We start from the raw sequence: 20,465 nt of genomic DNA on the forward strand, positions 1-20,465 counted from the left end.
TTTTTTAAATGGCTGGTTCCAGAAGGTCTGATGTCTAACCGGAGCACAAAAAGAGAGACAAGGAAAGATGAGATATTTTTTTCAGTTGTACACAAACATTTCCTGAAGTGAGCCTTCGCACTGAAATGCTCGATGAGTTCCAACCATACAAAGTTCAGAACTACAATAAAAAGAAAACCAAGTGCTCCTCAAGTATAAAACAAAAGAGAGAGATAAAAGGTGAATAAACAATGGCAGCACAAGAGAATGGAAACGTACCTTTGAGGCTTTCAGGAAACAAGCAGTTAAAAATCTGAATTCTATACCCAGCCAAACTATCATAAATTGCTGCATTTCAGACATGAAAAAAGTCCTAAAATATAAAACTGACCACCACATGTAAAAACGTTTTCGATCTTCTAACATAGCCAAATGAAAATGGAAAAAAGAAGTCCAGAATGCATCTCGAAATATAACAAGGGGCCTCTGAGTTAGTCATGGAGGACGAAGAGGAGCTGAGACTGAGCCTGTCTGGGGGCATGGAAACACTGCTCCTGACACAGGCACAGGGTGGTTATTTAGCTTTCTATGAGCCAGTCCTCTGCATTTTATAAGGTGAGTTGCACTTTATCAGACTTCAAAGGAATTTTAAAATATTTAAAGCAGTTCCAAACAGGGGAACTGTAACCAGAATTCATCACTTTGGAGAAGGGCTCCCCTCTAACCTCACTCAGCAAAACCTGCCTCAAATATTTTCCACAAGTTTTCTGGAACCAAACAATGAACATGTGGGAAAACAGAGTCCTGCCACAGACTCACAAGACGACTGAGTAAAATCCAATCGTAGAAAATAAAGCAGTGCTAATGAGGGCTTACCCTGCAAGCAGCTCTCAGACCAACAAGGAAGGAGGCGTGTGAGCCGTCGGCTGGGACAACACACAGCCGGGAGGTATAAAAGCCGACAGACAGCCGGAGCTCCTCACACACACACACACACACACACACACACACACACACACACTCACACGCACACCCACTCCCTCCTCCAGCCCCACCGCCCCCGCCATGGCCGCGTCCACCCTGTCCGTCTGCTCCAGCGACCTGAGCTATGGCAGCCGCGTCTGCCTGCCCGGGGCCTCGGACTCCTGCCCCGACTCCTCCTGGCAGGTGGACGACTGCCCAGAGAGCTGCTGCGAGCCCCCGTGCTGTGCCCCGGCCCCCTGCCTGACCCTCCTGTGCGGCCCCTCCTCCCCCTGTCAGGGAGACTGCTGCACCCCTGCGTGCTGCAAGTCTGTCTGCTGCACCCCTGCGTGCTGTGAGGACTCCCCCTGCACAACCTCTTCATGCTGCCAGCCGTCCTGCTGCACCTCCTCCCCCTGTCAGGAAGACTGCTGCACCCTTGTGTGCTGTAAGCCTGTCTGCTGCACCCCTGTGTGCTGCAAGCCCGTCTGCTGCACCCTTGTGTGCTGCAAGCCTGTCTGCTGCACCCCTGTGTGCTGTGAGGACTCCCCCTGCACAACCTCTTCATGCTGCCAGCCGCCCTGCTGCACCTCCTCCCCCTGTCAGGAAGACTGCTGCACCCCTGTGTGCTGTAAGCCTGTCTGCTGCACCCCTATCTGCTGCAAGCCTGTCTGCTGCACCCCTGTGTGCTGTGAGGACTCCTCCTGCACAACCTCTTCATGCTGCCGGCCCAGCCCCTGCTGCAGACCCTCCTCCTGCATGTCCCTGCTCTGCCGCCCCTTGTGCAAGCCCGCCTGCTGCACCCCTGTGTGCTGTAAGCCCGTCTGCTGCACCCCTGTCTGCTGCAAGCCCGTCTGCTGCACCCCTGTGTGCTGTGAGGACTCCCCCTGCACAACCTCTTCATGCTGCCAGCCGTCCTGTGGCCCCTCCTCCCCCTGCCAGGGAGACTGCTGCACCCCTGCGTGCTGCAAGCCCTGCTGCACCCCTGTCTGCTGCGAGGACTCCCCGTGCTCAGCCCCCTCCTGCTGCCAGCCCAGCCCCTGCTGCAGACCCTCCTCCTGCGTGTCCCTGCTCTGCCGCCCCGTGTGCCCCCGCCCCGCCTGCTGCGCCCCTGCCTCCTCCTGCTGCCGCCCAGCCTCCTGCGTGTCCCTGCTCTGCCGCCCCATGTGCAGGCCCACCTGTTGCACCCCTGTCTGCTGCAAGCCCGTGTGCTGCACCCCTGTCTGCTGCAAGCCCGTCTGCTGCACCCCTGTCTGCTGCGAGGATTCCCCCTGCTCAGCCCCCTCCTGCTGCCAGCCCAGCCCCTGCTGCAGACCCTCCTCCAGTGTATCCCTGCTCTGCCGCCCCGCGTGCCCCCGCCCTGCCTGCTGCGGCCCCGCCTCAGGCCAGCCCTGCTGCTGACCGGCTCCAGCTTCTGCCTCTAGAACTGCCATCTTTGCTCCAGAGCACAGACGTCCTCTCTCAGGAGCCCCGGAACACCTCTGGGGGCGCCAGGACACCCCTGCCCCTCGGTGGACGCACAGCTGCTGCCTCCCGGGGATCCGGACATGCCCGGCTTCCCTTTCTGCAAAGACAGGTCCCTCAACGGGGTGGGGGGTGGGGGGGCTGCTGCACCCTGGAGCCCTCCCCTGCAGGCTGGTTGCTCTCATTCCGGGTGACAAAGGCCACTGCTATCATCAATAAAATGTCTGGATCATGAAACAGAGATGGCTGTGTTGTTCCCTCTCCTCTGAGCCCAGAGACCACACCAACGCGGGCAGCGTTTGCTCTGCCTGGTGGAAGCAAGCGACAAAGACGTAGCCTCCAAGTCCAAGTTCAAAGCCCCCGAAAGAGGAGATCTGCACGCGGACGCCGTCCGCATACTCCACTTCCCTTCCCACCCCGCGGCCCCACCTTCCTCCCGGGGAAGAGCCAGGCCTTCCCCGGGCTGGGCCCGGCACGTGAGTGCGGCTGCAGAAGCCTTGCGCCCTGAGTGGGCCTTGGGCCCTGCCCACGCCTGGCCCCCTGACCGTGCAGGTTAAAGGTGAGCTGGGGGCAGCACGACCCTACCTGGTGGGAACCCGAGGGCCCAGTAACACCTCGCTGACGCCCTTGGAGAGAGGCGTCCACACACAGGAACGCCTGCGTGCTGGTCTGGGCACGAGGGCTGACGCTCTGAAGCACCAGCAGATTCCCGCGGGCCCCAGGAGGGGTGCAGGGGTCGGTTCAGGTATCACGCATTCTGCTCCAGGTTTCAAGGCCTGATTGAGGAGACAGGGAGCAAGCAAAACGCTGCCTTATGAACAACTCCTCAGGACAGTGGAAGAGGACGAGTCTGCAGTCTCAGTGGACCACTAGCACTAGAGAGGGTCAGGGAGCACCGGCCAGACCCACCAGGTCAGCATCAGGCTCCCTATTTGTCCCTGGTGCCAGGGACAGACGGAAGAGGCCCTCGGGAGCAGAACAGCAGAGGCCGGCAGCCGGAAGCGAGAGGTACCTCTTCGCAGAGGCTGGCTCTCCCCACCCCCCTCCCAGGGAAGCAGAGACAGAGCAAAATCCTCAGGGGCCTGTGAAGAGAAAGGGGCTGGATTGTTACCTGTCTTGACTCCTAAATCCCTCAGTTTCCCCACATTTATTCAAAACCTGTGCCCGTTCCTCGTCCATTTGAATTTTAAGAAAAATTCCACCGTCTGCACAGATAGACGGGCAGATTGGATTCCTCACAGCACAGAGTGAGAGACGTGAGGAAGTTCCGCCTCATCGGGAACCAAAAAGAGTGCAGTGCATGGATGTTGACTCACGTGGAAACCAGCAACCCACAACCCACAACGGTGCCAGGATAGTGCATGGGAGGGAGGGGCAGGGCCCCTGCAGGACGTGCCCCCGCCCCCACCCCTGCCTCGTGGCACAAGAACATCCAGGACTTTCTGATGGCTCCCCGGGAAAGTCGGTCACAGCTGCAGAAGGCGTGGCTGGCCACCCTGAAGCCAAGCTGCTCCTGGCTGGGGCGTCTACATGGTCAGCCGGACTGCTCCCAGATGGGGGATCTACATGGTCAGCCAGACTGCTCACAGAGGGGCGTCTACACAGTCAGTAGGACTAGTCCCAGCTGGAATATCTACATGGTCAGTGGACTGCTCCCAGACAGGGCGTCTACACGGTCGGCCAGACTAGACTGCTCCCAGACGGTGCGTCTACATAGCCAGACTGCTCCCAGATAGACATCTACATGGTCAATCAGACTAGACTGCTCACATTCGGGGTATCTACACAGTCAGCCGGACTAGACTGCTCCTAGATGGGGCATCTACACGGTCAGCCAGACTGCTCCCAGACGGGGCATCTCTACACCATCAGCCAGACTGCTCCCAGACGGGGCATCTACACGGTCAGCCAGACAGCTCTCAGACAGAACGTCTACACCGTCAGCGGGACAACTCCCAGCTAGAGCGTCTACACCGTCAGCGGGGACCACTACCCAGGAGAGAACGAGTTGGAGGTGATGGCTGTCGTTACCGTTGGAAGCTTCTTGAACGCCGTTCACGGTGCAGCATGTTCTGGGACCCCCCAGATCTCGGGGGAGCCCGTCTGTGGGCAACTCCCAACCCCAGACACCCCGTCACCCATCGGGCCCGAGACTAGGACGGTCGCCCCCTCCGAGGTGTCACTGAGGACACTGGGAGGGCCTCCCTGCTGCCTGGTGGGTGGGCCCATGGCCCCGGGGTCCTGGAGGGAGGGTGTGTGCAAGACGAGGGCCTGACGCAACGACTGAGCTCCTGTGACGGTGAGACAGTGGCTGGTGGTGGGGTCCGAACGGGACCAAGGACGAAGAAGGGCTGCGAAGGGCCAGTGCTCTGAGAGCCGCTCCTGAATTTCACATCCTCTATTATCCCGTGACCTCACGATAAGGGAAGTTTCCAGATATGTGTCCGCTGCAGGAAGGACCCCCCCTTGATGGTGTTCCTCTTACACTATTTCTCGGTTCCCAAACAGCTTCCCCCCGGCACCCCAGTGTGCCTCGGCTTCCTTGTGCCGACGACCACGCCCTCTCTGCGCGTCTCCCGCCTGTCCCCGGGATGACACGGGCCCGCCCGGCTACTCCAGGGTGTCTCCCATTGCGAGACCCTCCATGCACCCCGTCTGGGAAGCCACCTCGCCTGTAGGGCTGCAGTCGCTGATTCCGGGCATGGGGACGTGGACATCTCCGGGGCCCACGGAAGTTACCCACAAAGCCCTGTGCCCCCGGACGTTTGCAGGAGGAGCTGTACTCTGTATGGAGCGGACAGTTTTAATGGTTAGACCGGGGTGGGCTCGCGTAGTAATTGCCGAGCAGGGGACTTTTAACCTCACAAAGTCAGAGGGTCACCCTGGGTCCCACCCAGAGCTGAGTGAGAACTGACCTCACGTTCAAGGGACACAGGAAGCCCTGGGGGCCTGTCGGGCTGAGCTAGGAGTGCCCACACGCCCAAGGGGCCACCTTTGAGTGGTCAGTCTCCCGGGCACAGCCATCTGGTCCCCTGTGGCTTCCCTGTAGAAGGAGCTTTCCAGAAGCCTGGGAGCGAGCCCTGGAGGAAGCAGTTTGGGGAAAGCACTAAAGAGAGACAGCATACACGCTTGGCTGGGCTTCACATGCGCTCTGGGATTTATTAGAGCTCAGTGTTGGCAGCTGCAGAGCCTGGGCGCTTGCACCAGCCAGGGTGGGTGCCGTGTGGACGACCCGGGCTGGGGTCGGGGGACGCCGGGGGTGACTCTGTCCGCTTGGTTAGTGGGGATCAGGCGGCTTTGCTGTAAGATGGTCTAGTCAGGACAGAAGGTCTCAGGTGGACGAGGTCTGCCTGCCGGGAGTTCAGACAGCAGCTGCTTCTGGCCCCACGGAGGAGGGGTCCCAGGAGGCCACGGGCTAGCCGCAGTTAGGGGTGCCGCAGGGAACAGGCCTGAGGACCAGGGTGGGGCAGGAGGGCCGGCAGCACCCGGAGGACTGGCAGGAGGAGGTCACACACACAACAGGCTTGCAGCTCACAGGCAGGTACACAACAGGCTTGCAGCTCACGGGCACGCGGCAGGGCGCCTGGCAGGAGCTGGGCACGTAGCAGGACGCCTGGCAGGAGCTGGGCACGTAGCAGGACGCCTGGCAGGAGCTGGGCACGTAGCAGGACGCCTGGCAGGAGCTGGGCACGTAGCAGGATGCCTGGCAGGAGCTGGGCACACAGCAGGCCGGCTGGCAGCCAGTGGAGCCGCTGGTGTGGCACATGGCGATGTAGGGCTGGAGTGGAGTCAGGGTGGAAAACGGGGCTGGTCTGGAGCCTCCTTCCCCAGGCGGCTTTTATACCCAGGCTGTGGCGTCCTGGCAACAAGCCACACAGGTGCCCTCCTCCTGGTTGCCTGCTTGTTTTCTTCCTCTTCCTCCTGTGTGCGTCTCTTCCTGGAGGTCCTGCTGGAAGTGACTCAGTTCAGGAAACTCTGTCTCAGCCCCCAGGCTCCCTGTGACCCAGCGGCCCTGCGATTTCTGGATTCAGACCCCAGGTCGGATGGCCAAGGACCGTCAGCAGGGACAGGGGACTCCACATCAGGACGTTCAAGGTCCTCCCCAAGTTTATACACACTGCCCTCTGTCCACACAAGTACCATCCCAGTCACCAGACCCGGGGTGGGGGGACGGGGTGGGGGCGGTCCCCCCGTTTTGATTTGGAAACTCAGTGATCTACAACGCCTTCCCCCCTGGCCAGGGCCAAGCGGCTAGGCTCCTCATCGGGGAGAGCTGTGGCCACGTTATTGCAAGAATAACAATGAGGGAGTCCCAGCTTTGTGCCGGGTGTTGTGCTAAGCGTCTCACGTGGATCGTCTCATAACTGATTAGTTATCGGTCCCTGCCACCATTCGAGGGGCAGGTGTGCCCCACTTACACAGATGTGCAATTAGGTTCGGAAGGATTCCGTGCTGTGTGCACGTTCTCACCGGGGCGGCCAAGCAGCAGGAATTGGAAGCTGCTGGGTTTCACTCTGGAGTCCGTGGTCCTCACCATTGGGCCAAATTATGCTGGGGCTTTGGGGGGTTTCTGAGTTTCTTGGAGCTGTTAGGTAGAAGCATATCTATTAGGTAGAAGGTATCTATTTTTTTAATAGATCAAATTTGGGTATTTTGCCCATTATTCAAAACATTCTTGTGCTTCAGTATCATTCTCTTCTCCTTCTTGTGTTGAACTTGCTTGTTGTTCAACTTCCCGATATCGTCCCAGGGACCCTCTTCGTTTTTCGTAATTCTGTTCTCTCTTCTTCGGATTGGACGACTCCTCCCGACGTGTCTTCAAGTTGACATTGTCTTTCTTCTTCTGTCGGCCCAGGACTGGGATGCCTGGACCCCCAGCTGCACGGTCTGAACCCGTCCGCCCGCACCTAAAGACGAGCGTCCACACTGCACTCGTCCACGCTTCCCGCTGCTCCTGGAGCATGCCCATCCTGCAGCAGTGTCATTAACTCTCCCACGGCTGCCTCTGCCTGGAACACCGCCTCCCGACCCCTCCGCATCTCCCAGGAGCCAGCTCAGCGCCGCCTCCACACAGAGGCCCCCAACCACCCACCAACACCCCATTACTCTCTACCTGCTGAGCCTGCTTTCCTTTCTGGGACTCGGCCCTCTCTGTAATTATTTCAGGCGCTGATTTGTACGCACTCATGTATCCATTGCCCCGGAAGGCCCATGAGGCTAGGACATCTCTATAGCCAGCACAAAGTATATGTTGCACGAACAAATCGATGATTACATAGGTGGCTATAAGGTAGAAGTCGGTCACCTTTCTATAAAAGGAAGACAGTAAATGTTTCAGCCTCTGCAGTGACATGGTCGGTCTCATAACCACTTCACATTACAGCGCGAGCCCTAGATGGCACGTAAGCAAACAAGCATGGCCGTTTCCAATAAAACTTTATTTGCCAAACAGGCGGCAGGCCACCTTTGTCCCACAGACTTCTCTGCTCCCCAGTTTGCAGATCCCTACTTTAATGTTTTCCCGTGCAAAATAAAAGCTCAAAACACATTATTGCCCCACAGCCTCCACTGACAGCAAAAAGGAATAAAGGCTCGACGCTGAGTCGAACCGGTGGTGCTCCGGGCACAGTATTGGCCTGGAGAAGTGACACGGACCCCAAGTAAAGTCGAACCAGGACGTCCTGTTTACAGAAGAAGAAACTGGCCTCTAAGCTAAACATAATTTACAGCGGAGCATCACATGGGGGAGGGTGTCTCAGGACAAGAGGGTGTTGGGGAAACGTGGCGGAAACAGCCATGAGGAAGTCCACAGCTGTGCCTCTGGGTGGCCAGGACGCCCACGGCCCGGTATAAAGGCGGCCCAGGCAAGGAGCCTCCAGACGTCCCCGCCCTCCTCCCTCCCGGACACCAGCCGAGCCCCACGCCAACATGTGCCACACCAGCTGCTCCGCGGGCTGCCAGGCTTCCTGCGGCTCCTCTGGCCCTGGCCAGGCGTCTTGTTGTGTGCCCGTGAGCTGCAAGCCCGCGTGCGTGCCCGTGAGCTGCAGACTCGCCATGTGCGTGCCCGTGAGCTGCAGGCCCGAGTGTGTGCCTTTCTGCCAGTCCTCCACGTGCGTGCCCGTGAGCTGCAGACCCACCGTGTGCGTGCCCATGAGCTGCAAGCCCGAGTGTGTGCCCTCCTGCCAGTCCTCCGTGTGCGTGCCCGTGAGCTGCAAGCCCGAGTGTGTGCCCTCCTGCCAGTCCTCCACGTCCGTGCCCGTGAGCTGCAGACCCACCGTGTGCGTGCCCGTGAGCTGCACACCCACCGTGTGCATGCCCGTGAGCTGCAAGCCCGAGTGTGTGCCCTCCTGCCGGCCCTCCTGCCCCACCCTGGTCTGCAGACCCGTGTGCTGTAGCTCCCCGTGCTGCTTCTGACCAGGGGTCTCCTAACACCTGCTCCGGGGGCAGAGGGGGCCCCACCCGTGCCCCTCCGGTGAGGACCAAGTCTTCGCCGGGCCTCCGGTTCTGCGCGTGGCAGGTCAAACATTCCCGATGAATCGTCTGAACCCTGGGGCGAGGACGGAGCAGGACGAGCCGGATCCCCCTGTGACCCTGCGTGTCTCCGCCAGGGTCCTTCTCTGTCTCCGGCAGGGAACCCAGCCCGTGTGAGCCCAATAAATCGTGCCTTCCTGAGGCAGCTTGCCCCTGTCTTATTTTCACAGTCTGAAGTTCTTTCCTCGACGGCATATACAAACCATAAGCACGGCCGCCCCTCCTCAAAGAGCCCCCTTTCCAACAGCTCAGCTGGAGGTGGGGGCTCCTCGGAGGCCGCAGGAAGGCAGTGCCATCCACACACCCACCACAGAGACTCATACTGCAGAAGGGGAATTGCAGGGGTAACCTGCCCCGCTGAACAGGGGCCGGGAATCGGGCCGGGCGCTGGGCCTGACATGGTGCCTTCAAGGATCGCTACAACAAGGAGGGCGGGGAAGCTCGCACAAACCCACCCCCACTACAAAGGGGAGTCTGACCATCCCGGGGAGGAGCAGCCGGAAGTGAGGAAGCCTCGCCCTCCAAGACCCAGGCCCACGGGACTGCTCAGGACTGACCTGGGGCAGAACAACAGAGCCCTCCTGCCCCTGGCTCGGCCTGGCCAGCACGGCCGCAGGAGCAGCAGTGGTCACTGGGGGAGGCAGGCATGTGGAGGGTCCCCTCCGTGGGCAGGGCACACAGGGGTTGCTGGAAACTTAGGGCAGAGCAAGAACTCTGCGCCTCCAGCCCTCGCCCTGGGCACACGGCACTGGAAGCCCAGCACAAAGGAATCCGAAGTCTTAGGTACCTTGAAGGTCATCGCAAGAACAGCAACGCCCAAGCCAAGGTCAACATCTGAGCAGGCTGATCGAAACTTACCCCCCACCACCCTGGTGACCTGACAGAAGAGACTCACCCGTTTCCAGGAAGAAACACTGGGTATGTCCCTTTCAATTAATACAAGATATCTGATATTCAATCAAACATTAGAAGACATATTTTAAAAAAGCAAGGAAAAAACTCAATCCATTTTCTAAGAACAAAGCAATCAACAAAACTAGACTCAAAAATGACACAGATGTTGGAGCTATCAGACAGAAACATTAAAATAATGATGTTGAGCAAAATAAGTTGGAGAAAGACAAATACTGTATGATCTCACTTATATGTGAATTCTAAAACACAAACCAAAGGAAAGAAAACAAAACAAAACGAGGTGATAAATACAGAGAAGATACTGATGTTTTCCGGGGGGGGGGGGGGGGGGTGAAATGGGTATGGGGTCAAAAGACACAAATTTCAAGTTACAAAATTAAAAAGTCCTCAGGATGTAATGTATAGCGTGGTGACTATAAAAAAAGTGTTTATATTTAAAGAAATTAGGGAGAGAAATGTAAATATGAAAACAGAGTAAATGTATTAAACTAGAAGAAATAGACTTGAGGGAAACAAAGAGAACTTCGAGAAATCAAAAAAGTCAAGTGATGGAAATTAAAAACTCCGTGGACAACTTAAAACAGAATATTAGACACAGCTAAAGAGAGAATTAGAAAAATCAGAAGGCAGGTCCAAAGAAAGCATCCAGCATGCAGCAAAAGAGAGTCAAAGTGGCAAATAGGTAAGAGATGTTAAGAGTTGCAAATATTTATGGAGGACACGTGTGGTAAATCCATAAATAAAAGCATGAGGGGGCGCCTGGGTGGCGCAGTCGGTTAAGCGTCCGACTTCAGCCAGGTCACGATCTCACCGTCTGTGAGTTCGAGCCCCGCGTCGGGCTCTGGGCTGATGGCTCAGAGCCTGGAGCCTGTTTCTGATTCTGTGTCTCCCTCTCTCTCTGCCCCTCCCCTGTTCATGCTCTGTCTCTCTCTGTCCCAAAAATAAATAAACGTTGAAAAAAAAAATAAAAAAAAATAAAAGCATGAGAATGACGAATATTAAATTTAGGATGATAATTACCTGTGGGGTGGAGTGAAGCACTGAATTGTCTGGTGCAAAGAAGGCTTCTAATTAATTAACTAACTGTGAATAATACATAAATTGGGTTTTTGGACCCAATTTTCATATAGGTGTGAGAAGGCTTCCCCACACCTCCAACAAACAGTGCTCTGGGACACCCTCCCAGGATGTCTTGGAATTCAACTCAGTTCTGACACTACCTACTTGGAGACAGTGTCAGATCCCACAGGTTAATGGCTCCGTCCTAGAGACTGACCCCCACACCACTTCAGATGCCTGCAGCAAGCTGAGCTTGTCACCTGTGTTTCTGACCAACCAGCTCCAGATCAGAGGTCCTTGGGTTCAACTGATTTGTTTAGAGCCGCTCACGGAACTCAGAAACAGCCAGATGGAAGGATGTGGAGGCTAAGGCGTGAGGAGAGCACGTGGAGCTTCCATGCCTTCCGCGCTCACCATATCACAATATAAAAAAGATCAGATGGAAAACCCAAAAGATGCCACCAAAACACTCCTAGAACTGATCCATGAATTCAGCAAAGTTGCAGTATATAAAATCAATGCACAGAAATTGGTTGCATTCCTACACACCAATAATGTAGCAACAAAAAGAGAAATTAAGGAATCAATCCCATTTACAATTACACCAAAAACCATTAAATACTAGGAATAAACCTAACCAAAGAGGTGAGACATCTATACGCTGAAAACTATAGAAAGCTTATGAAAGAAATTGAAGACACAAAAAAATGGAAAAATATTCCATGCTGATGGATTAACAAATATTGTTAAAATGTCAATACTACCCAAAGCAATCTACACATGCAATGCAATCCTTATCAAAATAACACCAGCATTCTTCATAGAGCTAGAACAAACAATCCTAAAATTTGTATGGAACCAGAAAAGACCCCGAATAGCCAAAGCAATCTTGAAAAAGAAAACCAAAGCAGGAGGCAACACAATCCCGGACTTCAAGCTATATCACAAATCTGTAATCATCAAGACAGTATGGTACTGGCACAAAAACAGACACTCAGATCAATGGAACAGACTAGAGAACCCAGAAATGGACCCACAAACGTATGGCCAACTATTCTTTGACAAAGCTGGAAAGAATATCCAATGGAATAAAGACAGTCTCTTCATGCAGAAGAATGAACCTGGACACTTTCTTACACCATACATAAAAATAAACTCAAAATGGATGAAAGACCTAAACATAAGACAGGAAGCCATCAAAATCCTAGAGGAGAGGGGCGCCTGGGTGGCTCAGTCGGTTAAGCGTCCGACTTTGGCTCAGGTCATGATCTCACGGTCCGTGAGTTCGAGCCCCGCGTCGGGCTCTTGGCTGACCGCTCAGAGCCTGGAGCCTGCTTCTGGTTCTGTGTCTCCCTCTCTCTCTGACCCTCCCCCGTTCATGCTCTGTCTCTCTCTGTCTCAAAAATAAATAAATGTTAAAAAAAAATTAAAAAAAAATCGTAGAGGAGAAAACAGGCAGCAACCTCTTTGACCTCAGCCGTAGCAACTTCTTACATCTCTGGAGGCAAGGGAAACAAAGGCAAAATTGAATTATTGGGACCTCATCAAAATAAAAAGCTTTTGCATAGTGAAGGAAACAATCAGCAAAACTAAAAGGCAACCGACAGAATGGGAGAAGATATTTGCAAACAACATATCAGATAACGGATTAGTATCCAAAAATCTATAAAGAACTTATCAAACTCAACACCCAAAACACAAATGATCCAGTGAAGAAATGGGCAAAAGACATGAACAGACACTTTTCCAAAGAAGACATCCAGATGGCCAATAGACACATGAAAAAATGCTCCACATCACTCATCATCAGGGAAATAGAAATCAAAACCACAATGAGATATACTCGGCAATCAAAAAAAAAAAAAATGAAATCCTTCCATTTGCCACAACGTGGGTGGAACTAGAGTGTATTATGCTAAGTGAAATTAGAGAAAGGCAAATATCATATGACTTCACCCATATGAGAAATTTAAGATACTAAACAGATGAACATAAGGAAAGGGAAGCAAAAATAATATAAAAACAGGGAGGGGGACAAAACATAAGAGACTCTTTTTTTTTTTTAATTTTTTTTTTCAACGTTTATTTATTTTTGGGACAGAGAGAGACAGAGCATGAACGGGGGAGGGGCAGAGAGAGAGGGAGACACAGAATCAGAAACAGGCTCCAGGCTCTGAGCCATCAGCCCAGAGCCCGACGCGGGGCTCGAACTCACGGACCGCGAGATCGTGACCTGGCTGAAGTCGGACGCTCAACCGACTGCGCCACCCAGGCGCCCCAAGAGACTCTTAAATATAGAGAACAGAGAGGGTTGCTGGAGGGGCTGTGGGGGCGGATGGCTAAATGGGTAAAGGGCATTAAGGAAGACACTTGGAATGAGCACTGGGCGTTCTACATAGGGGGTGAATCACTGGAATCTACTCCTGAAATCATTGTTCCACTATATGCTAACTAACTTGGATGTAAATTAAAAAATGAATAAATATAAACAAAATATGTAAATAAAACCCAATTAGGAAGACCAGTAGGAACACTGCATTCATGTGAGCAAAACATTACTACCTTTTATGTGCTTCTGTACGTGGAAGCATTGCTTGTTAGTTAGTTGGACTTTTTTGTATAGAGAATACTTTTCAGGAGAGCCTGGGTGGCTCAGTCAGTTAAGCATCTGACTTCAGCTCAGGTCATGATCTCACGGTTGGTGAGTTCGAGCCCCGCGTCGGGCTCTGCACTGACAAATGAGACTGTTTGCAGCCTGCGAGGCCGAGCGCGCGGGGCTGGCTGCCATGCTGCCCTCACTGCTGCGCCCAGGATGTTGGGCCAGAGCCATGAGGGAGCACTCCTGGGTCAGCGCCACCGCGGGGAGACCGGCACCAAGCTGGCACGGGGTACGGCGGTTTCTGCCACCGATCCACCCTTGGCCGAGAGCAGCATGGCCTTCTCGTCTGAGCACGGCGCCTACAGGCTCCTTGGCCAGTGTCCCGAGCAGCGCCTGTGGCCATCAGCACCTCGGGGCTGTGGTGCTCCTGGCGCATTTCCCTTGGGGACGGAGAGGAGCAGGACACGCTGTGGGGCCCTTCCCTGGCCCTGACACCACATCCGCCCCGGGGCCTGGGGTGGACGGCTGTGTGCCATCAGGCCGGGTGAAGGTGCCGCTGCAGACAGAACACAGGAGGCCGCTGAGGGGCGTGTGCCAGGAGCAGGTGCACCGTGCTGTGCGCTCACGGCCGCTCCCTGTTCTCAGCTTCTCCCGGCGGGCCGGGCCTCCTTCCCCTTCCCCTCACTCGCAGGGTGGCCCAGCGCCCCCATCCACAAGGCACAGCAGCGTCAAGAGCCCCGCTGCACGGGCGGCCGGAGCTGGGTTTGAGCGGCAGCCCTGCCATCTACAGACTGTCACCTGGGACAGCCCTTCCGCAGCCTCCGCGTCCCCATCTGTGACGGGGGTGCTTGCCAGTGCCCGGCTCCGGAGGCCGTCGTGGGTGCTCAGCGAGACGCCGTGCGCCGTGAGCTCAACGCCAGTCCTGACGCACCTCTCCAGAGGCACACACCTGCAGTCCGGGCTTTTCAGAGTTAACACAACTACAGAAGTGGAAGCGTGAGCTCGCGACACAGACGCGACCGCGTGAGCGCACACGTCCGTGCGGGCAAAGTGCCACAGAGACAGCAGCCGCCCGAGAACCTCACGCCGTAGAAATCCCACCACAGACGTTGAATATGTGAGCTTCAAACGGGTGAAACTAAAAGATGAAACAAGAAACACGAAAGAGGAAGAAAGTTCCGTTTTTTTTTTTTAAGATCCGTGCACTCGGGAGAACCAAATGTAACCTCTAAAGCTAAAACGGGTGAAACCACTGAAGCGAAAGCCCTCTGCGTGGAGAGACGGCGGGGCGGGTGCACTGCCACGGGCTGCCACGAGCCACAGCGCTGAGCTGCAGGGACCCCGTGAGGACAAAGCGTGGCCCAGAGACTTGGAAGATAGACGGAGAAGGCCTGGTAGTCGATTAATTGCTCTTCCAGAGGAAGAGACCAGAGAGAACTAGGGGCAGAAGCTGTCTTCTAGGGACAACGAAGGACGTCCTCAGGTCCCAAAGAGCAGCACAGGCAAGTGCGAGAGACCCAAGTCCCCCCCCACATGACGAGCACCGGGAGTTCTCAGGACAGAATGTGCTGGAAGCAGCCAGAGAACAGCCCAGCTTGCCCACGGGGAGCGGCTGCAGTGGGCTCCATAGCTGCCCACGAGGAGGCAGTGAGGCAGACGGAAAGGTCCGCGTGCCTCCCTCCACCTCCACGCACGTTCCCGGGCAAGCTCACTCATCAGCAGTGCACACACAGGAGCACCTGCAGGACGCCCCCAGGGAGGAGGACCAGACCCAGGGGGAACCATCGGGGAGGCAGAGCGGGGCAGTGACTTAAGAAGCTGGTAGATATGTGGATAAACAAATATTAACTGAGGAGAATAGCAGCAATGCTAATTAGTGGGGTTAGAAAAAATTTAAAGGCAAACCAGAGCCCTGGACAGATGATGCTGGTAAGCTGGAGGGAATCTGCTTTACGTACAAGTGAGAAGGGCCGTGACTGATGCCAGACCACATGAGGGATGCTCACGGAAATCCTAAGGACCGCCAATCAAAGAATAGAAAGCATAGGAACTTCAGAACCAGAGAAGACAGAAAACAAAAGGAAACTTGTAAAATGTCAACGTGACGGCAGGTAGAAAGGGACTTTGAGAAGCAGCATGGAAAGGTGGGGCAAAGATGATCACAAAATAAGATGATAGAAATATATTCAAATATATTACTGATCATAATAAATATAAATAGGCTAAACTCTCCAGTTAAAAAACAGAGATCGAATCTTTTAGAAACGAAATTCAGCTCTGTGCTATTGTGGTCTAAGTCAGGGTACAGGCTGCACCCCTCCCTCGGGGCAGTGCTGGGCCTCTGCCCAGGTGTCCGCGAGGCTCACTGGACATGGCCACGCTCCTTGCTTGTGCCCGGTCTATGGCAACTCGTACTGCAACAGCAGGGCTTCGTGGTTGCAGCAGCAACCGTGAGGCCCGCAGGCTGCAGACAGCTGCTGCCTGGTCCTTTACCTAAAAAGGGTGCCAACCCCTGGTCCAGAGTACACAGATGGAAAGGTTGAAAGTGAACAGAGAAAAAGGGACACCCAGCAAACGCTAACCCAAAACATCTAGTACAACTATTTTAATAGACAACACGTACTTAAAGGTAGAAAGCACCGTTACTGATGAAGAGAATGTCTCATTGGTGATGATAAAATCCAACTCCCCAGAAAGACAGAATGATCCTGACCTTCTATGTACCACAAAGTATAGCCTCAAATATCAATGTCTGGTGCATTCCAAGGAGGAGTGACAGCTCCTATCACAGGGAGACTGTGACACACTGTCCTCAAACATGACAGGGGCAAGCAGAAAAAGGACATCGATGGTCAACATATTCAGAATTCGACAAGTGGCAAATACTTTTCTTTAGCTATAGATGAGACACAGTATTTTGTCTCAAAAACCTCCCGGTACACGGTAAGATAGCGTGTATTTTATTTTCAGGTTAAACATTATATTCATGTATTTCATTGTGGCCTAAAAATCTGAGCTCATGGTGTATATACACTGACTCCTTTATACCTGTCAACAAAGAATTTCAATGAGACAAAAACTGGTTTCTGCCACAATGAATGAGGCTCAGCCACAGCAGGTCAGAAATATGAATTTATCGTCGCTGTAAAACAAGGGGCCGGGATTTCCCTGTTGGCTTCCTTCCACTCTACGACATACTGAAGGCATCTGTACTCGGTTTTCCGAAGATTTTCTATGGAGAGTGTCATGGAAATGTTGTTAAAGTTACTCGGTATAGAAATAGCAAAATCATAGGCAGAAATTAATGGAATAGAAAATAATCACACCACACAGATCAACAAAGCCAAGGATGATTCTATGAAAAAACAACTATGTGACAAGACTGGCCAGTGGAATAAACAAGAAAGCACAAATAAAGACTACTAGGAAATTAGGGATAAAAAATGCGACAGGACTACAGATATAATGGAGATTTTTTAAATAATGACTATTATGAACAACTTAATCCCAATAAAATCTCTAAAAATATGTAACTTTCCCAAATTAGCCATTTAAAACTTGAATAACTTTAAACCATTAAAGACATTGACTCAGGGGGCGCCTGGGTGGCTCAGTCAGCTAAGCGTCCAACTTCAGCTCAGGTCGTGATCTTGTGGTCTGTGAGTTCGAGCCCCGCGTTGGGCTCTGTGCTGACAGCTCAGAGCCTGGAGCCTGCTTTGGATTCTGTGTCTCCCTCTCTCTCTGCTCCTCCCCCACTCACATTCTGTCTCTCTCTCAAATATAAACAAACATTAAAAAAATTTTTAATGTTTAAAAGTGTGCACAGTTTATGATGCCTTGTAAATGTTAAAAACCACTAAGGAATGTAACACATTGTCCCAGAACATGGATGAAGAAACACCCTGCGGCGACCACCCCAGCCTCAAGTAGGGTTCCTGTGGGGGGCGCTAGGGAGGCCTTTCTAACCCAGTAAAACTCTTTTCCCTTCTCTGGACTCTGCCAGCAGCCTTTTCTCACCATGTGCCTCTCACACGGCAAAGTAGCCAAAGGTTCCCAAACCGGCGTCCTGTGTCCTGTGTCCCGCCTACACTGTGAGCTTCACGGGAATTCCCATCAGCCAGTGTGACAAGGGACCCGATAAGCACAGCGCAGTGTGTGAGTGCCGTGTGTGTGTGTGTGCATGTGCATGCATGTGTGTGCCCTTGTGTGCACCTGTGCGTACATGTGTGCCCTGTGTGTGCCCACACGCGTATGTGTGTGTGCCCTTGTGTGCAGCTGGGTGTGTGTGCACATGTGTACGCACACGTGCATGCCCCGTGAGGTGCGGGTGGCCCTGTGTATGACAGTCCTCCTGCCCTGCCCTCGCCTGCACGCCTGTCCCCTTTGGTGCCCCCACCTGCTGCAGGACATCCGTTCCCGGCCTCCAGGTCCTGGAGGAACCACTCTGGTCACATCAAGGAGCCCAGCGAGATCTGTCCCGTCCCGACCCACACCTGCCTCCCCTCTCCACAGACCTCCTTCCCGGGGCGGGTGGAAACACAGCCCACAGGCCCCGTTTCGGACTTGCTCATTTTCTTTCCTTTATCATGGCTTTGAAGAAAATCGCACTTTCCTGGAGGACCTTTTCCTAATTAATACATTTGTCAGATCTCCATTCTCCTCTTTGGTTTCTCATGTTGTAAAACCTCATTCCTAAGACATGCCCGATGTGGAAAAGCAGCACCACAGAACAGAGGCTCCGAGTGGCCTGAGGGTCCCATAGGCTCTGAGCAGGCTGAGCGGGGCCTCTGGGGAGGAGCTTCAGGGGGCGCTGTTATGTCACTGTCCGCACCCCATCTCTACTCTGTGGGTTTCACCTCCCACTGCTGGCTGGGGAAACCAGATGCCTCGTGCATGTGTGTGCATGTGTGTACGAGGGATATACACTGGTGTGTGCACGGGGCATACATATATACTGTGTGTGTGTGTGCATACATACATCGTATGCAAGTACGTGGGTGCATGTCTACATACATCCGAGTCAACTGGCTCAGTTTACCAAAGTCCCCCAAATTCAAACAATGTAATAGGTTCCAGTCCGTGCAGCTAAAAGGTCGTAAAAGCAGTTCTGCAGCTCTAAGTTTATCACCTGTCCCTAAGGAAGACTAAAGGGGCTGGAAATCTCAGATGGCCAGTAGTGAGACTGCCCTTGGAAGTACTGGTGCCTCCAGGACTCAAAAGCCACATCCACAGAACCAGAAAAGACCCCAAACAGCCAAAGGACTCCTGACAAGGAAAACCAAAGCTGGAGGCATCACAATCCCAGACTTCAAGCTGTATTAGACAGTATGGTACTGGCACCAAAACAGACCGACCGATGGAACAGAATAGAGAACCCAGACATGGACCCACAAACGTATGGCCAACTAATCTTTGACAAAGCAGGAACAAATATCCAATGGAATAAAGACAGTCTCTTCAGCAAGTGGTGCTGGGAAAACTGGACAGCGACATGCAGAAGAATGAACCTGGACCGCTTTCTTACACAAAAATAAAAATATACAAACATAAACTCAAAATGGATGAAAGACTTAAATGCGACACAGGAAACCATCAAAATGCTAGAGGAGAAAATAGGCAGCAACGTCTTTGACCTTGGCCTCAGCAATTTCTTACTTGACATGTCTCCAGAGACAAGAGAAACAAAAGCAGAAATGAACTATCAGGACCTCATCAAGATAAAAAGCTTCTGCACAGTGAAGGAAACAATCAGCAAAACTAAAAGGCAACCGACAAAATGGAAGAAGATATTTGCAAACGACATGTCAGATAAAGGATTAGTATCCAAAATCTACAAAGAACTTCTCAAACTCAACACCCAAAAAACAAATATCCAGTGAAGAAATGGGCAAAAGACATGAACAGACACTTCTCCAAAGAAGACATCCAGATGACCAACAGACACATGAAAAAATACTCCACATCACTCATCATCAGGGAAATAGAAATCAAAACCCCAATGAGATACCACCTCACACCTGTCAGAACGACCAACATTAACCACTCAGGAAACAACAGGTGTTGGCGAGGATGTGGAGAAAGGGGAACCCTCTTGCACTGCTGGTGGGAATGCAAACTTGTGCAGCCACTCTGGAAACAGTATGGAGGTTCCTCAAAAAGTTGAAAATAGACCTACCCTACGACCCAGTAATCACACTACTGAGTATTTACCCGAAGGATACAAAAAATGCTGATTCAAAGGAGCACACGCATCCCGATATTTATACCAGCACTATTGACAACAGCCAAATTATGGAAAGAGTCCAAATGTCCATCCAGTGACGAATGGATAAAGAAGATGTGATATATATATATATATATATATATATATATATATATATACATATATATATGTATATATATACATATATATAAATTATATATGTATATATATACATATATATATAAATATATATAATGGAATACTACTCAGCAATGAAAAAGAATGAAATCTTGCCATTTGCAACTACATGGATGGAGCTAAAGTGTATTTTGCAAAGTGAAATAAGTCAGTCAGAGAAAGACACATACTGTATGATTTCACTCATATGTAGAAACAAAACAGATGAACACATATGAAGGGGGTGAAGAGAAGAGAGGGAAACAAACCACAGAGACTCTTTAAAAAATTTTTTTTACCATTTATTCATTTTTGAGAGACAGAGAGAGACAGAACATGAGCAGGGGAGGGGCAGAGAGAGAGAGGGAGACACAGGATCTGAAGCAGGTTCCAGGCTCTGAGCTGTCAACACAGAGCCCGACAAGGGGCTCAAACCCATGAACCAGGAGATCGTGACCTAAACTGAAGTCAGACACTTAACCAACTGAGCCCCCCAGGCACCCCCACAAGAGACTCTCAATGACAGAGAACAAGCTGGGGGGGAATGGAGGGAGGTGGGTGGGGGAGGAGCTAAGTGGG

At 52.8% G+C, this 20,465-nt stretch overlaps 3 protein-coding genes across 4 annotated transcripts in view; 2 read left to right on the forward strand and 1 right to left on the reverse strand.

Annotated features, from left to right (window-relative positions):
* The window catches only part of TSPEAR (thrombospondin type laminin G domain and EAR repeats), a 159,948-nt gene that overhangs the window by 113,142 nt on the left and 26,341 nt on the right, over positions 1–20,465 (reverse strand). The gene's annotated exons all lie outside the window — the stretch shown is intronic.
* LOC147577666 (uncharacterized) lies at positions 943–2,644 on the forward strand. The gene has a single exon (XM_086676130.1). It carries the CDS (start codon positions 1,045–1,047, stop codon positions 2,338–2,340), a length of 1,296 nt encoding a protein of 431 aa, XP_086532256.1. The 5' UTR covers positions 943–1,044; the 3' UTR covers positions 2,341–2,644.
* Positions 8,271–9,075, forward strand: LOC147577667 (uncharacterized). Of its 2 annotated transcripts, XM_086676132.1 has the most exons (2): positions 8,271–8,709; positions 8,740–9,075. In XM_086676132.1, exons 1-2 carry the CDS (start codon positions 8,332–8,334, stop codon positions 8,815–8,817), a joined length of 456 nt encoding a protein of 151 aa, XP_086532258.1. In that variant the 5' UTR covers positions 8,271–8,331; the 3' UTR covers positions 8,818–9,075. The 2 variants fall into 2 exon arrangements, with proteins under 2 accessions (XP_086532258.1, XP_086532257.1); XM_086676131.1 differs by having other exon boundaries at positions 8,275–9,075.

The sequence above is a fragment of the Puma concolor genome, chromosome C2, assembly GCF_028749965.1.
Source record: "Puma concolor isolate L17-30 chromosome C2, mPumCon1.1.hap2, whole genome shotgun sequence".
Lineage (NCBI taxonomy): Eukaryota > Metazoa > Chordata > Mammalia > Carnivora > Felidae > Puma > Puma concolor.

Excerpts from the sequence above, each read along its gene's own strand:
- LOC147577666 (XM_086676130.1), top strand. The coding sequence starts at position 1,045 with ATGGCCGCGTCCACCCTGTCCGTCTGCTCCAGCGACCTGAGCTATGGC.
- LOC147577667 (XM_086676131.1), top strand. The coding sequence starts at position 8,332 with ATGTGCCACACCAGCTGCTCCGCGGGCTGCCAGGCTTCCTGCGGCTCC.